The sequence below is a fragment of the Aphidius gifuensis genome, linkage group LG3 (assembly GCF_014905175.1).
Source record: "Aphidius gifuensis isolate YNYX2018 linkage group LG3, ASM1490517v1, whole genome shotgun sequence".
Classification (NCBI taxonomy): domain Eukaryota; kingdom Metazoa; phylum Arthropoda; class Insecta; order Hymenoptera; family Braconidae; genus Aphidius; species Aphidius gifuensis.
Genome location: NC_057790.1, coordinates 3,743,680 through 3,761,209, shown reverse-complemented (window position 1 = coordinate 3,761,209; position 17,530 = coordinate 3,743,680). Strand labels below are relative to the sequence as shown.

The 17,530-nt window shown below is 24.3% G+C and overlaps 7 protein-coding genes across 8 annotated transcripts; 3 read left to right on the top strand and 4 right to left on the bottom strand.

Moving 5' to 3' along the window:
- Positions 1-1,657: 1,657 nt before the first annotated feature.
- On the bottom strand, positions 1,658-4,285 carry LOC122851495 (aspartate--tRNA ligase, mitochondrial-like). Of its 2 annotated transcripts, none has more exons than XM_044150755.1 (6): positions 3,927-4,285; positions 3,604-3,858; positions 2,492-3,526; positions 2,211-2,420; positions 1,948-2,131; positions 1,658-1,873 (listed from the first exon to the last, which is right to left on the bottom strand). In XM_044150755.1, the coding sequence occupies exons 1-6, from the start codon at positions 4,017-4,019 to the stop codon at positions 1,725-1,727; spliced, it is 1,926 nt and encodes a 641-aa protein (XP_044006690.1). In that variant the 5' UTR covers positions 4,020-4,285; the 3' UTR covers positions 1,658-1,724. The 2 variants fall into 2 exon arrangements, with proteins under 2 accessions (XP_044006690.1, XP_044006691.1); XM_044150756.1 differs by having other exon boundaries at positions 1,724-1,873; positions 3,604-3,745; positions 3,927-4,017.
- On the top strand, positions 4,247-5,079 carry LOC122851520 (U6 snRNA-associated Sm-like protein LSm4). The gene is made up of 4 exons (XM_044150789.1): positions 4,247-4,291; positions 4,384-4,425; positions 4,506-4,604; positions 4,688-5,079. The coding sequence occupies exons 1-4, from the start codon at positions 4,289-4,291 to the stop codon at positions 5,000-5,002; spliced, it is 459 nt and encodes a 152-aa protein (XP_044006724.1). The 5' UTR covers positions 4,247-4,288; the 3' UTR covers positions 5,003-5,079.
- A 408-nt stretch (positions 5,080-5,487) lies between these two features.
- Positions 5,488-9,886, bottom strand: LOC122851505 (ATP-dependent RNA helicase WM6). The gene is made up of 8 exons (XM_044150771.1): positions 9,795-9,886; positions 8,981-9,218; positions 8,560-8,780; positions 8,192-8,375; positions 7,988-8,106; positions 6,397-6,528; positions 6,173-6,319; positions 5,488-5,977 (listed from the first exon to the last, which is right to left on the bottom strand). Exons 2-8 carry the CDS (start codon positions 9,180-9,182, stop codon positions 5,708-5,710), a joined length of 1,275 nt encoding a protein of 424 aa, XP_044006706.1. The 5' UTR covers positions 9,183-9,218; positions 9,795-9,886; the 3' UTR covers positions 5,488-5,707.
- An 84-nt stretch (positions 9,887-9,970) lies between these two features.
- On the top strand, positions 9,971-12,778 carry LOC122851494 (mediator of RNA polymerase II transcription subunit 17). Its single transcript, XM_044150754.1, has 5 exons — positions 9,971-10,392; positions 10,561-10,749; positions 10,838-12,137; positions 12,216-12,364; positions 12,434-12,778. Exons 1-5 carry the CDS (start codon positions 10,301-10,303, stop codon positions 12,645-12,647), a joined length of 1,944 nt encoding a protein of 647 aa, XP_044006689.1. The 5' UTR covers positions 9,971-10,300; the 3' UTR covers positions 12,648-12,778.
- Positions 12,779-13,260: 482 nt separating this feature from the next.
- On the bottom strand, positions 13,261-14,213 carry LOC122851513 (gamma-secretase subunit Aph-1). Its single transcript, XM_044150782.1, has 2 exons — positions 13,898-14,213; positions 13,261-13,812 (listed from the first exon to the last, which is right to left on the bottom strand). The coding sequence occupies exons 1-2, from the start codon at positions 14,128-14,130 to the stop codon at positions 13,329-13,331; spliced, it is 717 nt and encodes a 238-aa protein (XP_044006717.1). The 5' UTR covers positions 14,131-14,213; the 3' UTR covers positions 13,261-13,328.
- Positions 14,214-14,470: 257 nt separating this feature from the next.
- On the bottom strand, positions 14,471-17,406 carry LOC122851523 (protein cornichon homolog 1). The gene is made up of 4 exons (XM_044150792.1): positions 17,363-17,406; positions 17,148-17,216; positions 16,830-17,086; positions 14,471-16,679 (listed from the first exon to the last, which is right to left on the bottom strand). The coding sequence occupies exons 2-4, from the start codon at positions 17,214-17,216 to the stop codon at positions 16,655-16,657; spliced, it is 351 nt and encodes a 116-aa protein (XP_044006727.1). The 5' UTR covers positions 17,363-17,406; the 3' UTR covers positions 14,471-16,654.
- On the top strand, positions 14,496-15,632 carry LOC122851521 (glia maturation factor beta). The gene is made up of 4 exons (XM_044150790.1): positions 14,496-14,744; positions 14,968-15,061; positions 15,168-15,217; positions 15,360-15,632. Exons 1-4 carry the CDS (start codon positions 14,742-14,744, stop codon positions 15,630-15,632), a joined length of 420 nt encoding a protein of 139 aa, XP_044006725.1. The 5' UTR covers positions 14,496-14,741.
- Positions 17,407-17,530: the final 124 nt, after the last annotated feature.

Here is a 17,530-nt window from a genome sequence, read left to right as displayed (position 1 = left end):
TAATTTGAATGTAAAATAAGAAAAAGATAGAAAAAAAATTACAAAAAAATACGAAAGAAAATTAAAAAAGCAAAAAAAGTTGATCAATTTTAAGAAATAAAATAATTTAATTTAATTTGTTTAAGTTGTGGTACTGCCAATTTATAATTTGATATTAAAATGGAAAAAAAAAGAAAAAAAAAAAAAACTGTGTAAATGATTTATCAAAGAGTAACGAATTACTCAATAAAAAATTTAAAAATAAAAAATTTAGAAATAAGATATACAAATATATATAATTTAAATTAAGTTAGTAGAAAAAAAAAAAAAAAAACAAGTAAAAAACGCTATAAATAAAATATACTTTGAAACTATAAAAATATGAAAAATATATTTTTTTTTATTGAGCATGTTTTTGATACCCATTAGTTTATAATTGAATGACAATTTTTTTTTTTTTTATGGATTTAACTGGTTGAATTCCATTTTCAAATTGATAAATTTTTTTTTTTTTTTTCTCTGTGATTAGTTTATTTTTCAAAGTTAAATAACGCATTTAATTTTATTAATAAAAATTATATAAATTATCTAAAATAATGATAAAGTTTAAAATAAAAATTTAATATTAATATGCAACAATCCAAAAGTAATTAAGTTTTAAAATAAATAAAAAAATTTTTCAGATTTAAAAACAATTTGAAATAACAAATTTCGTGTCCTTTTCCGTCCGCACAAACAAAAAAATAATATAAAAAATTTTTAATTACGTGATTAAAATTACTAGTGCGATTGTAATGGACAATTATTTAAAAAATAAAAAATAACGTGTGAATATTTATGTGTATTGAAATGTTGATAGAAACGAAAAATAAAAATCGAAATAATAATTAATTAAAATATGTAGTTATTTTATGCATAAATGTCAATCTTCCATGAAAATTATTAATTGATATTATTTATACAATTACAATAATTAAATAAATATACACTAATCACAATAAAATTTTTTTCTGGAGGCACGACTGTCACCAAAATCACGTAAAAACAAAAAAACCAATAGATAGAATTTAGAATAAGCAAGTAATTTTCATTACTAAATACAGTTGATAAATTTACGAAAATAATTATTTATAAATAAATAAACACATGAAAAAACAATTTAATAAATTTTGGTATTGTCATTTTTATTGTTAAATATTAATAAATTATTATAAATAATGTTTAAACATCCAAATTTACTTTTTCTTTTTTTGCTAAATTTAAAATTCATTTTTATTTTTTTACAGCTTCAAATTAATGTATATTTATTAATAATTTAAAAAAAAAATTTTTAAACACCTTGTGTATGTTCTGATTGATATGAAAAAAATATTAATAAATAAAATTGTGTGATCATATTTTGATTAACATTTCAATATCACCTATATCCAAATATTTCGAAATTATTTCGAAACAATTTCTAGTAAAACACAGGAAAAAAAAATGATAAATAAATAACCCAGTGGTGTTTTTTTTTTTTTATTTATAATTTATAAATAAAAGAGTCCTTGAATGTATTAATTAATGTTGAAAACTTTTTAAATAAATTTTAATTTTTTTTTTTTTTTGAGGCATTTGGAGAAACCCTCGAGAGAAATTTAAAAAAAATGCTAAAATAAATTTTATAAAATCTAATTGTTTTTATTAATTTATTTTTATTATTAAAAATTAATATATTTTACAAATTATTACTATTATTGTTATTATTATTTTAAATGATATAATTTTTTTTCATCATCAGTTATTTCTGATGGTGCATCAGACATTAAATCACGACCTTCCATTGATTTTGGAAATGCAATGACATTTCTGATGCTTGGTGAATTACATATAATGGAAATTAAACGATCCATACCTGAAATAAATTAATGTTATTCATAAAAAAAATTTAATTAATGCTTGATTAATTATTAAATATTATTTTTTTACCAAAAGCAATACCACCGTGTGGTGGTGCACCACTTGACAGTGCTGATAATAAATGCATCATTTGTGATTCATTGATATTTAACATTTTTAATATTTCTCGTTGTAATTCTGAATTGTGAATACGTATTGATCCACCAGCTATTTCTGAACCATTCAAAACCAAGTCATAGTGTTGTCCACGTACCTAAAGAAAAATTAATTTTTTTAATTATTTATTCATTTAAGATGAAGAAATTGTAAAAAATCTTAACAATATTTGATACCTTGAGTGGATCTGTTTCTAATAATTCAAAATCATCAGGATGAGGTGCTGTAAATGGATGATGTGTTGACGTTAAACAACCATCATCATTTTCCTCAAACAATGGAAAATCCAAAACCCATAAAAATTCGAAACCATCTTTTCTTATTTTAATATTTTTACTTTCTAAAATATCTGTAAACTCTGTACGTATTTTTCCAAGTAATTGTCTCTGAAAGAAAAAATATATTTAATTTTTTTTTTGGGTAATTACATTTTAACAAGTAAAATTAAAAAATTTACCGCATCATTTTTAGCACCAATTGCAATAAATAAAGCATCTTTATTTTTAATTTTTAATACTGATGACAATGCTGATGAATCAAGTCCAATATTATTAATTTTTGATTCCCAATCATCAGATATTTTAATTTGTATTAATTTTGCATCTTTATAATTAGTTTCTTTGATTTTATTGAATTGATTTTTCGTTGAACTTGTTAATGAATCAGCTGCATCATTTGTAAATGTTAAAGCATAAATAAAATTATTTTGTTTATTTGTATTATTGCTATTATCATTGATAAATAAATTTGTAATATTGGTAATTTGATTAGGAATTCTTAAATCTGGTTTATCAGTACCATACAGCTCCATAACATCATCATATGTAAATTTTTTAAATGGTATATTGAAGTTTTCAGTAAAATAATTAGCACAAGAATTTTTAATAATTTCTTCAACTAAATTAATAATTCCTTGACGATCAACAAATGACATTTCAATATCAAGTTGTGTAAATTCTGGTTGTCTATCTGGTCTAGCTCCTTCATCACGATAACAACGTGCTATTTGAAAATATCTATCAATACCACCAACCATAAGTAGCTGTTTAAATTGTTGAGGACTTTGAACAAGTGAATAAAATTTATTTGGTTCTTGTGTTGGTACAATAAATTCTTGTGCACCACCAGGTGTTCTTTTAAATAATGTTGGTGTTTCAACATCAACAAAACCACAATTATCAATTAAATATGTTCTCATTTTATGTATAACATTTGATCGAATACGAAGATTATTTTGCATTAATGGAAAACGTAATGATAAATATCTAAATTGCATTTGAAGATGTTCTTTTGGCATATTATGTTGTCTTATATAAAATGGAAGTTGAGCTACTGAATTATTTTCTACATTTAATGTATCTATTTTTATTTCAATTTTTCCTGTTTTCATTTTATCATTTTCTTGACCTTTTGGACGAGCTATTACTTTGCCAGTTATTGATAATACACTTTCATAATTTAATTTTTCAACCAATTCAATTAGCATTTTATTCTGTAATTTAAAAAAATAATTATAATACTTTGTTGTTATTGTTGTTTTTTTAAATATGTAATTGACTTCATATTTACATCATCTGGAATCATCAGCTGAATTGATCCATATGAATCTCTGAGTGTTATGAATTTTCCCATTCTTTGAAACTCCATCCATCCACATAATTTTACATCATCACCAATATTATCAGCTGTTAATTCACCACATGTATGTGATCTTAAAACAAATTTATTAATTGGAGATGGTTCTTCCATTGAAGGTACAGCTAATTTTTCAACAACATCCTGACTAAAATCCACTTGGGATATATTATTTATCATTGCTACATTCTAAAATAATAAAAATTAAAATTAAATTTTTTTTGTATTTTTAATGTCAATAATTTAATTAATTTTACCTTTTTGTTATTGATAATTCTCGAGGTAATTTTGTTTGATTTTGTCAATGAATATTGACATAATATACGTGTTAATCTGGAGCTTGTCAACATGTTGATTAAATTGTTGTTTATTGTCACGGTTTCTCTCACATTTAAAACTTGAATATTGTTAGGTTAGGATTCATAAAACTTGATTGATCGTTGACACAACAAACAAAGCTGTATTTTTTTTTTGTATCAAAATACAATTTTCAAGTCAAATTAATTAATTAAAACAATAAATAAATATTATTTATTATAATTATTAAATAAAAACTATAAAATTTGATGAGAATAAATAGTTTTATTGATAAAATTATTTGAAAACATCTAAAACAAACATGGTAAGTATTTTTATTTATTTATATGAAATTTTAACTATATTGTTATAAATAAAAGTATAAAAAATTAATAAAATATTATTTATTATTAACAGTTACCATTATCATTACTGAGAACAGCACAAAATCATCCAATGGTGAGTATTTATAATTTTTTTTATTAACTTAACAATAATATTTATAAACAAATAAACAATAATTGTTGTAATTTTTTTAGCTGGTTGAATTAAAAAATGGTGAAACATACAATGGTCATTTGGTCAGTTGTGACAACTGGATGAATATTAATCTGAGAGAGGTCATCTGTACATCCAGGGTAAGCAAAAAACAAATAAATAAATATTTTTATTTCACATAAAATTTGTACTAACAATAATAATACAATAATTATTCATTCAGGATGGTGATAAATTTTGGAGAATGCCTGAATGTTACATTCGAGGAAGTACAATAAAATATTTACGTATTCCTGATGAAGTCATTGATATGGTAAAAGAAGATGTTCAAATGAAATCACGAGGTCGTGGTGAAATGAAAGGCAGAGGTGGACAAAATCAAAGAGGTGGTCGTGGAGGTGGACGAGGAACATTTGGTGGACGTGGTGGTCCTGGAGGTGGAGGTGGTGGTAACAGAGATGGTAATCGAGGTCCACCAGGTCAAATGGGAAGAAATAATCAAGGCAACAAACCCATGAACAAATCTCGACCAAAATGATAAACATTCTCTGTATTTTTTTTTTTTTCTAATTATTTAAAAAAAATAATTTATCAATTAATTCATCAGATACTCAAAGAGATATCTTATTTAAATTAAAAATTTTGTTTCATATTCATCAGTAAGTTCAATAAAATAAAATTTAAACTTAAAAAAAAATGAGGTAGCATTTATTATTGATAATTTAGTAATTTTATAAGAACAATAAAATAATATTATTAGCTTTAAATAAATAAATAAAACATGGTGAATTTAAAAAAAGTTATTTTTATATTTCTAGTATATTATTTTTCATTACACTCAAACATACTTATAATTATTTTTTTTCGATACAAGATTGTCAACTAGATTAATAAAAAAAAAAAAAAGAAGGAAAATATTTTATGTATAAATAATAGTGATTATTAAGACGATGATTTGGACATTTTAACGAGATGTATAAAGATTTACATCAAAACCACAATTATCATAACGTGTCAATTGTGAATATTCCCGTCAAGTTATAATATATCAAAGGAAATTCTTTGATTATTTCCTCGGTGCAATTTATTTAATTTATAATTAGTTTTTTTTTTTTTCAATTTTAATTTAATTCGTTAAATTATTTATAGCATTGACAAGTCTTGTCAACATAATTTTATGAAGTAAACGGTTTTATATTTAATTATTCATGCTGATTTAAATATCAGCTTAATTATTATTTATTTATCGGCCTTCGATGTATGATGCCAAGTCAATTTCTTCAGGTAATTCGGTGATGTTTACGTCAAATCTTTCTTGTACATCATTGAGAATTTTAGCATCACTCTCATCACTGACTAGAGTTATTGCCAAACCTTTTGTACCAAAACGTCCAGCACGAGCAACTCTGTGTAAATATGTGTCTGAATCTTCTGGCATATCGTAATTGAATACAATATTTACTCGTTCAATATCCATTCCTCGGCCAAACAAATTTGTGGCAACCAAGATTCGCTGAAATAATTATCAATCAATTATAATTATTTATTCAATTTATCAAAGCTAAAATTTTTTTAAGTTAATTTAAAAACACTCAGGAGAGAGTTCAAGAGTAGCATTCATGATGTGATCATGGGTGTTGAAAATATCATCATTGTGTTTACATTAATTATAATTATTAGTTTCTTTTTTTAAATAAATGATTATTACCTTTTGGAAGTCTTTAAATTGTTGATACCTGGACAGACGTTCTTCTTGTGTCATTCCCCTGTGAATACCAATTGCAGGGAAATTTTGCTCTGTAAGAAGTTGAGCAAGAGCCATACATCTTTGGACTGACTTGACAAATATAACAACCTGAAGAACATTCAAAAAAATTATTAATTATCACAGTTTAAATATATTTTTAATTTTATTTCAAATCAAATATTTACCTGGTTGAATTCCAAGACATCAAGCAATTCAAATAATTTTTTATTTTTCTCGTTTTCCTTGAGCTTGACGTAGTGCTGTTGAAGACCGTGAAGTGTGAGTTTAGCTTCATCATCAACATAGACTTCCATGGGCTGTGTAAAAAAAATTAATAAATCATAAAAAAAATTATACAATTAATTGAGAATAAATTTAGATAAAAAAAAAATTAAAATATCATTCCCACAGACTGTAATAATTTTATGAATTCTCGATCAACATTTAATTCAATTTTTTTTTTTTCCCACTTGATTATCAACAAATTGTAAATCTTTTCATTTTTTTTTTCTCTTTTTTAATTCATGAGAATTTAATTGATATTTATCAACAAAAAAAAAAATAAGAAATTAAACTCATTATTGAGTATTTCAATTGTTGATCACATTATCACACTAATTACATACGGCTCGGTGACTTCCATCACAAAGAGTAGTGCCAACACAATGTTAACACACACGCTCGGCAAGTCAGTACCAAGATGTTGTGTGTGTTTGCGTGTTTGTGTGTTTATTTGATATTGATTCACCCAGGAATGCTCAGCCATAATATCATCTCCAAACAGCACAACGCTGATGTTTATTAAATCATCTTCTCGTTCAAAAACCTCTAGTTCCGCAAGCAACGTTGATGATTTGAATCATTCAATTTTAATTTATTACCCCGAACCGTTTTAAACGCGATGTAGCATATAATATTATTCATCAATAATCCAATTCGCCAGTTGGATATTTATTTTTCTTTCTTTTTTCATTTTTAAATAAATAAAAAAATAATGAATAAATAAAATTTATATTAATGGTTGATAAATCACTGGTCCCTAGCTAATTATTATTTTTGTTTTGTTTTTTTTGTTTATATCGAAGCCCTTCCCTTGTTGGTCCTCTTGAGTCTTCTTTCTTGATATCTTCGTTCTTCAGGGTGTCTTGATTTTTCTTCATCAGCCCCCATTCGCGACCTCTTTTTATTATTTCATTTTGTTTCGATAATCGAAATTTTAATCACATCAATATATTTTTTAAAAAATTAAAAAAAAAAAAGCCTTATTTCTCCTAGCTGTTGATGATTTTTTTTCATCTTCTTTTCATAATTAATTTGAAGGAAATTTCATTGATGGATAGTTTGGCGGAGATAAGGATGGAGATATTATCAATTTTTATATTGATTGACGGACAATGATGAGAGGAAATATTAAACAAAAAAAAGGGTAAAAAAAAAACAAGAAATGTTGGATTTGTTGATGAGTGTAGGATGGTAAAACGCAAAAGAAAGATGGATGTCATATCCAAGGATTATTGGTGATACTTGGTGGTGGTGGTGGTGTTCAAGGATTAATTTTGGAACAATTATATTTGATGATAATTGTGATCAATCATTAGCTTCTAGCTAGCCTAACCCGCGTATGATAACTGATGGTATCATTTTGTATTTGTTAATATAATATTTATGGTGGTCTGAGTTCAGTCCTGGGTGTTGTAAACATGGGAACAACGTCCAGGGTTTATACGTAGTAGTAGTAGTAGTAGTAGAAGTAGTAGAGGAAGTTTGACTATTTACATCTTGCATGAATTTCTTGCAGACTGGACGAATATCCTTGGATAATGTTGCACTGAACATCATAACTTGTTTGCCATGTGGTGTGCTTCTAAATATTTCTTGTACATCTCTTCTCATATCTGTAATAATAATAAATAAATGAATATACATTGTCAGTTGTGGGTAATGGTAAAGTTAAATAAATATTTAAATGTCAATATTTACCGAGTAATTCCAGCATTTTATCACATTCGTCAAGGATAAAGTGTTTAAGATGTTTGAGATTGAGTTTTTTATTTCTTACAAGTGCAAGAATACGTCCTGGTGTACCAACAACAATATGTGGACAGGTGTTTTTTAAAACTTCCTCATCTTTTTGGATTGGTAAACCTCCAAAGAACACACCAACCTTAATAACAAAAACGAAAATTAAATTAATATTTATACAGACAGTAAACATATGAATTTATTTGTTTAATTTTAATTCAGGATAGATTGATATTCATTCATAGTTTATATGTTGTCCCTATCTATAAAAGTCATCATTTTGTATTTTATTTTTTTAAGAGTATAAATTTAAATTGTAAAATTACCTTTACTGCTGGCATGTATTTACTAAATCTTTCGTATTCCTTGCTAATCTGGAATGCAAGTTCTCGTGTATGGCACATAACAAGTACATAAACTTGATTCTCAGTCAATTCTAATTGTTGTAATGTTGCCAATACGAAAACAGCTGTTTTTCCCATACCAGATTTTGCCTGACATAATATGTCCATACCAAGTACAGCTTGGGGAATACATTCGTGTTGAACTGTTGAAAAAGAAAAACACAACACATTATTAGTTAAATTTTTAAAACTTATTTCATCAGCTTTAATTACTCAAAGTCAAATTTTGTCAGGATAGATTGATATTCATTCATAATTTATATGTTGTCCCTATCTATTAAAGTCATCATTTTATGTACATATTATTTATAATTAATTTATAAAATTTGGAGTATTAATTTACCTTCAGATGGATGCTCAAAACCACAATCAACAATTGCTCTTAAAATTTCTGGTTTAAGTAAAAAATCTCTGAATCCACTGCTGTGTATTGATACATAGGTACCCTTGACTTCTTTTTTAGCTGGTGCATCACCACTACCATCAACAACTGCCTCAGTTTGCTCCTCATCTTCGTAGTCTAAAAGATCATCATTGTCTGCCATTTTAAAAGTTTTTTTTTTGTTTTATCTTTGGGAGTACTGAAACATTATTTAAGAAATTTTTTTAATTAATTATAATGTATTTTAATTTGTATTTATTATTTATTAAAAATTAATAACTAATTATACAGTCAGGATAGATTGATATTCGATCAAGGATTATCAGTTGTCCCTATCTATTATGTTCATCATTTGTATAATTTATTTTTTAGTCATGGCGATAAGTTTTTCTTTTTTTTTTTTTGTTAAGCTAACCTCACATAAGATGCCTATATTTAAGAACTTTTAAAAATAAAAATATTTACAATTTTTTAGCACTGGTTTAGCATTGATAACATACAATCAATGGATTACGATTATTAATATATAAAAAATAATTAAATAAATAATATAAAAATCTAAAATAATAATAATTTTAAAATTGATTATGTGGCGTCTTTTTCGGCGTTGTAAAATTTCATCACAATAATTAAAGTACGATTAAAATACTTGAATTTAAGGTTAATAAAAAATAAATATCAACTAAATATAATGAAAATTTTATCATTGAATAAATGGACACTCGTTTAATTGATTATTTGTTAATTATTATTAATAATTGGATTATTAACTTACCGAATATAAATGGACGTCTTACTGACGCCGCGAGTCCAAAAATCACACAAGCAGGTCCTTAAAATGGCGACCACGAATTTTTTTTTTTTTTTTTTTTTGACCGGAAACAGGTGCTGCTAATAAATAATAACAATAATATTATCAAATAATATTTAATTATAAATAATTAAGAAACAATAATGACCGATTAATAATTTAAAAATTTTATTTATTATTTTTGTTAATTTAATGATGAAAAAAATTGTAAAAAAACAGAAATGAATTATTATACCGGAAGTACTGTGTTTTTCAAAGCAGGGATATATTTTTTTTTTAAATTAAATTTTTTCATGGCGTTCACTAGGAGTTGGTGACAGATTTACTATTGTTTACTATGACATTTACAACAAAATAAACAACAATGTGGAATATTTTGAGAAAACAACAATAACCAATAAATATTTTAATAATTAAGTTAAGTTATAATTGGTTTTGTTTATTTATTTGATAATAAAAAATAAATAATTATGTCGGCTTATTCAGTGAATATTTCTGTTGAGGCCCCAATTGAAAATCAAATTCAAGAAATAACATATGATGGACAAGAAATTTATCAAGCGTAAATATTAATTAATAAATTTTTTCAAACAATAAGTTTATTAGTTTATAAACATTTAACTGTATCATGAAAATTGTTGTTTAATTTAGAAATTTTAACCTTAAAAATTTAGTATATTGTTTACATTTTTAATACTTAATAATGATAATTTTTATTATTGTAAATTAGGCCATTAACATTGTCGGAAAATTTGTCAAAAATTGCCCAAAAAATTGACTTTAGCAAGACAAATGGTGAAGAGTCAAAAAAAATTGGAGAACAAAATGAAAATGGTGATAAAACTGATGAAGAATCTAAAGATCCAGCAACTTTTCAAGCTTCCTCTTGGCCTTGGGATAGTGTTAGATCAAAATTACGGTAATAATTTTAATCTAAGTTGTTTTTTATTTTATTTTTGACAATAAAATTTAATTGATAAATTATTGTTTCTAATTGTTTAATTTAGAAATGCCTTGACTGAAGTATGTGTACTAGCTGATGTTTTAGCAATAGCAAAAGAAAAAAGATATATGGTACTTGATCCTGTACCTCAAGAACCACCAGAAGTTAAACCAATGGTACAAGTATACGCTAGAAAAAAAGCTTTGTCTGGTGCAGCAAGTGTTTTAATGAATGGTGCTGAAAGACTACGTAATTCACAAAATGAACTTATTCGTAATCGTACAACACCTGATTTTCATATTGAATTATTACGTCTTCGTCAAAATTGGAGATTAAAAAAAGTATCAAATTCAATAATTGGAGATTTAAGTTATCGTACAGCTGGATCAAAATTTACCCAAACTGGTATGTTTGAAGTTACAAAAGCTGAAGAAGAAGAAAAACCATCAACAAGTCCTCCAGCATCACCAAATCCAAATGCACTTGTACCAACACCATCACATAATACAAAAAGTTCAGCATTACGTGTTACAATACCAAGTGAATTACAAGGTGTTGCTTATATTGAAGTAATATGTCGTAAAGATCAAGAAGATATGTGTAGTGTTAATATTAATTTACTAAATGGTAATTCATCAAGTTCAAATGTCGATGCAAATTGGCAACAAAAACTTGAAGCAGCACAAAATGTATTATTTTGTAAAGAATTATTTAGTCAATTAGCACGTGAAGCTGTACATTTACGTGCACCAATACCACATATGGTTGTTGGTAATCAAATAATGGTTACAGTATTACCAAATATACAAGTTATCATTGGTTTATGTCATAGTACTGGTAATGATAAAAAAACAACACCACCACCACCACATAAAGAAGATCATGATCATGTACTTGAACATTCACTTCATCAATTATTACGTGAAGTACATCATAAAAATACACATCATCCATTTCCACATCCATCATCTGGTCCATTAGGACCAAGTAAAAGACGTTGTCTTGCTGGACCAAATGCTGCTGATCGTTATGAATTATTAGAAATGACTAAAAGTCATACATTACTTGAACAAATAATACAACAAGCACAACATCATTTTATGAGAACAAGAACAGAATATGTACTTGATACTATTGCCAAGGAAGTTGGTGATCCATTAATTGTATCACATTGGAATGCACTTAATTCACCAACACAATCATGTGTTAAAATTAATATATGGACATATGGTTATGATACACTACATAGATCATCATTATTTATTCAAGTTGGTGAAAAAACATTAAAATGTATTGGACGTGATGGTAGAGTTATGCATATGAGTTATGAACCACAAGAATTGAGAGATCTTATTTTTTGTCAGGTAAATATATAGGTATATTTGATAAATCAAAATATTTACATCTATTTATTTTACATGTATTTATTTATGTTGAAATAGATTCATCAATATCAAATAACTGCTGTACAAGGTCTTGCTAAATGTATGGGTTGGCAATTTTTAGCAAATAGTTCAAATCATGGTCTTGGTGCTGTTGAACCATTGGGCAATGCAAGTAGTTGTATTTTAGCTTCTCCAATTGGTGATAGGTAAATATTTTATTAATTATTTTAATAATAATTTTTAAATGGAAAACAAAAATTGAATTTGTTTTACAGAATGATTGCTGTTAGATGTGAATCACAAGCTGGTGGTGTTCAGGTTGCAATTGCTCATTCACCTCGTAAAGATTTTTTTCCTGGTCAACTTGTCAGAGAAAGAAAGTGGGAAAATTTAGGTGGTTCATTTAAAGAAGTACGATGGGATAAAATGGAAGGAAAAAATTTTCTTAATAAAATGGAACTTCTCATGGCATCTCTTACTAGCTCATAATTAATTCAATTAAAGTATATTTTTATTTTTTATTTTATTTTTAACACAAATCAAATTGTGATTGTATTAAAAATTTATTTCTTTAAATATTCATTGGTATATTAAAATAATTTTTTTCTCAAAAGAAAAACTTGTGTTTTTATTAAAAAATAAATTGAAAAAAATTCCCCGAAATTTTATTTTTTAATTTGATAGGTTTTACATAAATTTATTAACTTGAAAAAAAATTATTTATTTGATAATTAAAATAATTTATATTTTTAATAATAAATTTAATAAATAAATTATTTTTTTCTTATTCAAAGTTTTTATTTTTATAAAAAAAAAATTAAAATTACAATAATGATATTTTTACAAGATGATAAATAAAAATATAATAATTTGTAGATTTGGAAAAAAAAACTGGACAAAAATTAATATTAAAAATTAAATATTCAATTTATTTATTTATTTTATCCAAATATTTTTATAAATTAAATTTTTTTACGTTGTTAATTTCTTGAATGTCATTATTACCATTTTTTTTTTTTTCTATCATTGAAATAATTTTTAATCGATACAATAAATAATCCTGCTAATAAAAAAGAAAAAAAAAAAAAAGAAAATCTATTCTCTTAAATAATACAATGAAAATAAAATAACAAAAAATGTAAAAAATAAATTTAAAGTCTTTTGTTTTTATCATTTTCTAAAAAAACATGATTTAAGATTTTGTAAACGTCCACCAGCAACATTGAATGCCATGCCAATTGTTATAACAAGTACAACATAAGCACTAAATAAACTTGGTAAATAATTACCATATCTATTTAGCAGTGTCATTGATGAGACAAAAAGATGTGATCCAACAACCCAAGATACTTGTAGCCAATTTTTATGATCAAGAGCAGAAAAAAATATAATACCCCAAAATGTATGTAATAAAATAAAACAAAGAGTTGTTGCTGCTGACATTATGAAAAAGTATTCAGTACCTTTTTCAAGACCCATTGTACCAGGTCCAACAGCATCAGCAAGTACATTAACAAGTGCAAATGCACCACTCATTAATCCAAAACCAAGACCACAAACATAAGCAAATATATGACGACTATCAGCAACATGAGCTGTTGTTACTTTTTCAAGACCACGTTCAGCTTTTCTAAGTACCCAGTACAATTGATACCTGTTTAAAAATATAATTAAATTAACATATTGACAAATAAACAAATAAACTTATTAACTAATTCATTTTTGAATCATCAACTTGCCTGAATATTTCTTGAAATAATACTGAAAATACTAATCCAAATGCAAGATAATTTTGTAATGGTACAACAGCATACCAAAGTATTGATGATAGCAATAATGATATTAACCAAAAGAATGCACTTGCAATTAAAATAATAATTCTAATTGGTTCAGCAGATACTGTAAATGTAAACATTGCAAGTGGTGGTCCAAATGCTAATAATGCACATCCAAAAAATCCCATTGCTGTCATGATTATATATTATTTATTAAAACCAACTTGATTAATTAATGAATTATAATTTATTATTATAAATTGTTTATCAAAGTTATAGGTAATCTCTTTTGTTTATTTATAAATTTTTTGTTTATCACTTGATTTTTTTTTGTTCAGTTTTAATAATTTCATTAAACAGTTAATGAATTATTTTAATAATATGTTTATCATTTTCACTAGTGCTCATTTTTATTATTTATTAATAAACCAAATTAATTGTTGATAATTATTAACAAAACTTTATATTATTATTATTTATACAAAATGACAAGATTGTCATTTGTCAGTGATGAAGCGACATCTTCAGTCATATGGGTTTTTTTTTTTTGTTTTTTTTTTTTATTTATTTATTTATTATTTGGAGCTATGTTCATGGTGTTCATACAATTTTCTGTAAATTATACATATGATGATTCATGAATCATAATAATCGCTGATAAAAAATTTCCTATGTATGTACAACAAGTCGTTCACTTAAACAATTTATATTCATTCTAACGCATTAATTTACTCTGGAAAATAAACAGTTATTTGTTGAAATAAAATTTTACAATTGACTAAACACTTGTCAAATCCAAACAATCAACATGGTAAGTAAACAATATTTTTATTATTATTGTTATTTTGTTGATGTTTTTGTTGTTGATGTTGTTAGTAGTGATATTTTTTATCTTTAAATGATTTTTTTAATTGTTTGATAAATGTTCATTTAAAACAATTACAACTAGCCAGTTTATATATTTTTATAATTAAATTAATTACATATTTTTAAATATTTTGCTCCAATTAATAATTAATAAATTAATTTTTTAGACATCAAACAGTACATGTGATATTGAGGATGAAGTAAGAAAAGCTATTCGAGACTTTAGATTTCGAAAAAGTCAAAAAAATGCTGCATTGATATGTAAGAAAATTAAATAATAATAAATATATTATAAACATAAATTTTATATTAAAATAATAACAAACTTTTTGTATAAATAATAATGGATTTTGGTTTTTTTTTTTAGTAAAAGTTAATAGACAAAAGCAGACTGTTTGTTTGGATGAACTTATCGAGGTGATTATGTTTTTTTTTTTCGTTTAGATTAAAGCTTGAAATGATAAGATAAGGAAAAAAAATGTTTATAAATGTTTGATGTATTTATAATAATAGTGCTCAATAATGATATAATTTTTTATGTTAATTTTTTGGATAATAGAATATTGAAATGGAGGAGCTTCAAGAAACAATACCAAGTCACGAGCCAAGATACATTGTTTACAGTTATAAAATGGAACATTCTGATGGCAGAATATCATTTCCAATGTGTTTTATATTTTACACACCACGTGGAATACAAATGGAGTTACAAGTTTTATATGCAAGTATGAAACTTGTGTTACAAAAAGAAGTTGAATTAACACGTTGTTATGAAGTTAGAGAATTAGAAGAACTCACTGAAGACTGGCTTAAAGCAAAATTAGTTAGATAAATAATAATTATTATAAAAAAATATTAATAAATATGGTATTTTATTGAAATTCATAGAATCTCAATAATAACAATAATTATTATTATTATTATTTAAAAATAAATAAGATATAAGATCATTAATCTAAAAATATAATTTTTGTTTTTTTTTTTTTTTTTGAAATAAAGAGTACTAATAAATTTGCAATTTAAAGAAGTTTTTTATAAATTTTATAAAGAACAATATTGTTTATTTAAAATATAAATTCTTTTTTTTAAATAAATTATAATTAATATTTTTGTAATGACATTTTAAATTGTCAATTAAATTTTTCAATAATTAGTTAGTTGTATTTAATTTTTGGAGATTAAAAAATTTGAAAAATTGATTTTAATTTTTTTTATTATGATTTTCCTCATAGGGCTGTGAGGAGTGAGGATATTACCTTTTCTACATTGAAAAAAAAGAACATACAAAAAAAAAATATAAATAATAAAATGGATTTAACTGTTGATAAAATTTTAGAAAATTATAAGTACATTTGTTGACTTTTTGTATTTAATTTAAACACTCAACATTTGTTGTTTATTTTAAGACTAGAACGTTATTTTTTTATTTGATTTTTTTAATATAAATGTAATATTAAATTACATCTTAAAAATAGTAAATCATTTTTACTCAAAGATCAAAGATCAAGTTGAAAAATGAAACAATTGTTTAAGGTTATTTATAATATTATTGTAATTCAATATGATTATATCTAAATTTTACAAAACAATGAAAAAAAAAAATTTAGAAAAATCCATTTACATTAAGTATATTCATTAATATCAAATAAAAATATTACGATTTGTTCTTTTGTTTTATCAGGAACACATTGAATTTAAAAAAAAATAAATTTACTTAAATTTTCATTTCTACAATTGGTAGAAATTATTTTAAATATTAACGAAAAAAAAAAAAAAAATGTTATATTTGATTTCAACATCAATTATTCATTGTTGAATGACTCAATTGTTTTTGACAAGTACTTGTACTCAATCTCAAGCTATCAATGATGTGATCATTCTAGAAAGAAAAACAAAAAAGCCATATTTTAAAAACCTTTTCAATAATTAAAATGAAAATTTCAATTTGCCAATTAAACTATTGAGTTATTAATTCAATTATTAATGGAGTAAAATTAAATGAATAAGTCATAGAATTTCTCAAACTTACCCATACAAATAGTAGAAAAATGTCAATAAATAGAATGCTAATTTGACATATCCTTCTTGTTGACATCTTGACAAAACATTAGCATTCAAAATACTTGTTGCATCGTATAAACCTGGTCCACTCATTATCGGTCTTGTTAAATATCTGTTGATATGATATGCAATAAGTGGTGCATTAATTAGCAATGATACCCATTCACCACTTATTAAAAATAATAAATTGAAAAATATATGAAGTGCATACTCTGGAAGAACAAGCTGAAATAACAATAATTTTTTTAGTCAACAAATTAATTATCAATCATATTATTTTACTCACATTGTTTAAATTACTACATTGCTCAATTGGATTTTTATATTCAGTTTTTAATTCATCAAATGCAATCATCTGTAATTAATATTTTACATTAATTAATTGTTATGTCAAAGTAATTTTTCAGGTTAGATAATTAAACATTAAATTATATCATAAGACACACAAATATTGGTGATGAATTTTTTTATTTTTATATTGTCAGAAGACTTTAAACTTACGTGATAAATTGCAAAAAATATTAAAAATGCATCAACTATTAATGCAATAACCAGCCATTAGTAAGTGTTGTTGATGTGTGTAATTATTATTTTATAATATTTTTTGTGTTTATTGGGTATTTTTACAATTTGTTTTTAAAGCATGCTTTGTGCAGCCATTTTGGATTA

Coding starts and splice junctions, on each gene's coding strand:
- LOC122851495 (XM_044150755.1), bottom strand. CDS start 4,019: ATGTTGACAAGCTCCAGATTAACACGTATATTATGTCAATATTCATTG. Junction 3,527..3,603: donor AGCTGATGATTCCAGATGAT/GTAAATATGAAG, acceptor TTTAAATTACAG/AATAAAATGCTAATTGAATT. Junction 1,874..1,947: donor ACACGGTGGTATTGCTTTTG/GTAAAAAAATAA, acceptor AATTTATTTCAG/GTATGGATCGTTTAATTTCC.
- LOC122851520 (XM_044150789.1), top strand. Junction 4,426..4,505: donor CAGCACAAAATCATCCAATG/GTGAGTATTTAT, acceptor TAATTTTTTTAG/CTGGTTGAATTAAAAAATGG. Junction 4,605..4,687: donor AGGTCATCTGTACATCCAGG/GTAAGCAAAAAA, acceptor TTATTCATTCAG/GATGGTGATAAATTTTGGAG.
- LOC122851505 (XM_044150771.1), bottom strand. CDS start 9,182: ATGGCAGACAATGATGATCTTTTAGACTACGAAGATGAGGAGCAAACT. Junction 6,320..6,396: donor ATGTCTTGGAATTCAACCAG/GTAAATATTTGA, acceptor AATGTTCTTCAG/GTTGTTATATTTGTCAAGTC. Junction 5,978..6,172: donor AATTTAAAGACTTCCAAAAG/GTAATAATCATT, acceptor TAATTATTTCAG/CGAATCTTGGTTGCCACAAA.
- LOC122851494 (XM_044150754.1), top strand. CDS start 10,301: ATGTCGGCTTATTCAGTGAATATTTCTGTTGAGGCCCCAATTGAAAAT. Junction 10,750..10,837: donor AGTGTTAGATCAAAATTACG/GTAATAATTTTA, acceptor TGTTTAATTTAG/AAATGCCTTGACTGAAGTAT. Junction 12,138..12,215: donor GAGATCTTATTTTTTGTCAG/GTAAATATATAG, acceptor ATGTTGAAATAG/ATTCATCAATATCAAATAAC.
- LOC122851513 (XM_044150782.1), bottom strand. CDS start 14,130: ATGACAGCAATGGGATTTTTTGGATGTGCATTATTAGCATTTGGACCA. Junction 13,813..13,897: donor TTATTTCAAGAAATATTCAG/GCAAGTTGATGA, acceptor ATTTTTAAACAG/GTATCAATTGTACTGGGTAC.
- LOC122851521 (XM_044150790.1), top strand. Junction 15,062..15,167: donor AAAAAATGCTGCATTGATAT/GTAAGAAAATTA, acceptor TTTTTTTTTTAG/TAAAAGTTAATAGACAAAAG. Junction 15,218..15,359: donor GTTTGGATGAACTTATCGAG/GTGATTATGTTT, acceptor TTTGGATAATAG/AATATTGAAATGGAGGAGCT.
- LOC122851523 (XM_044150792.1), bottom strand. CDS start 17,216: ATGATTGCATTTGATGAATTAAAAACTGAATATAAAAATCCAATTGAG. Junction 17,087..17,147: donor AATGTAGTAATTTAAACAAT/GTGAGTAAAATA, acceptor TTGTTATTTCAG/CTTGTTCTTCCAGAGTATGC. Junction 16,680..16,829: donor TTTTTCTACTATTTGTATGG/GTAAGTTTGAGA, acceptor TTTTCTTTCTAG/AATGATCACATCATTGATAG.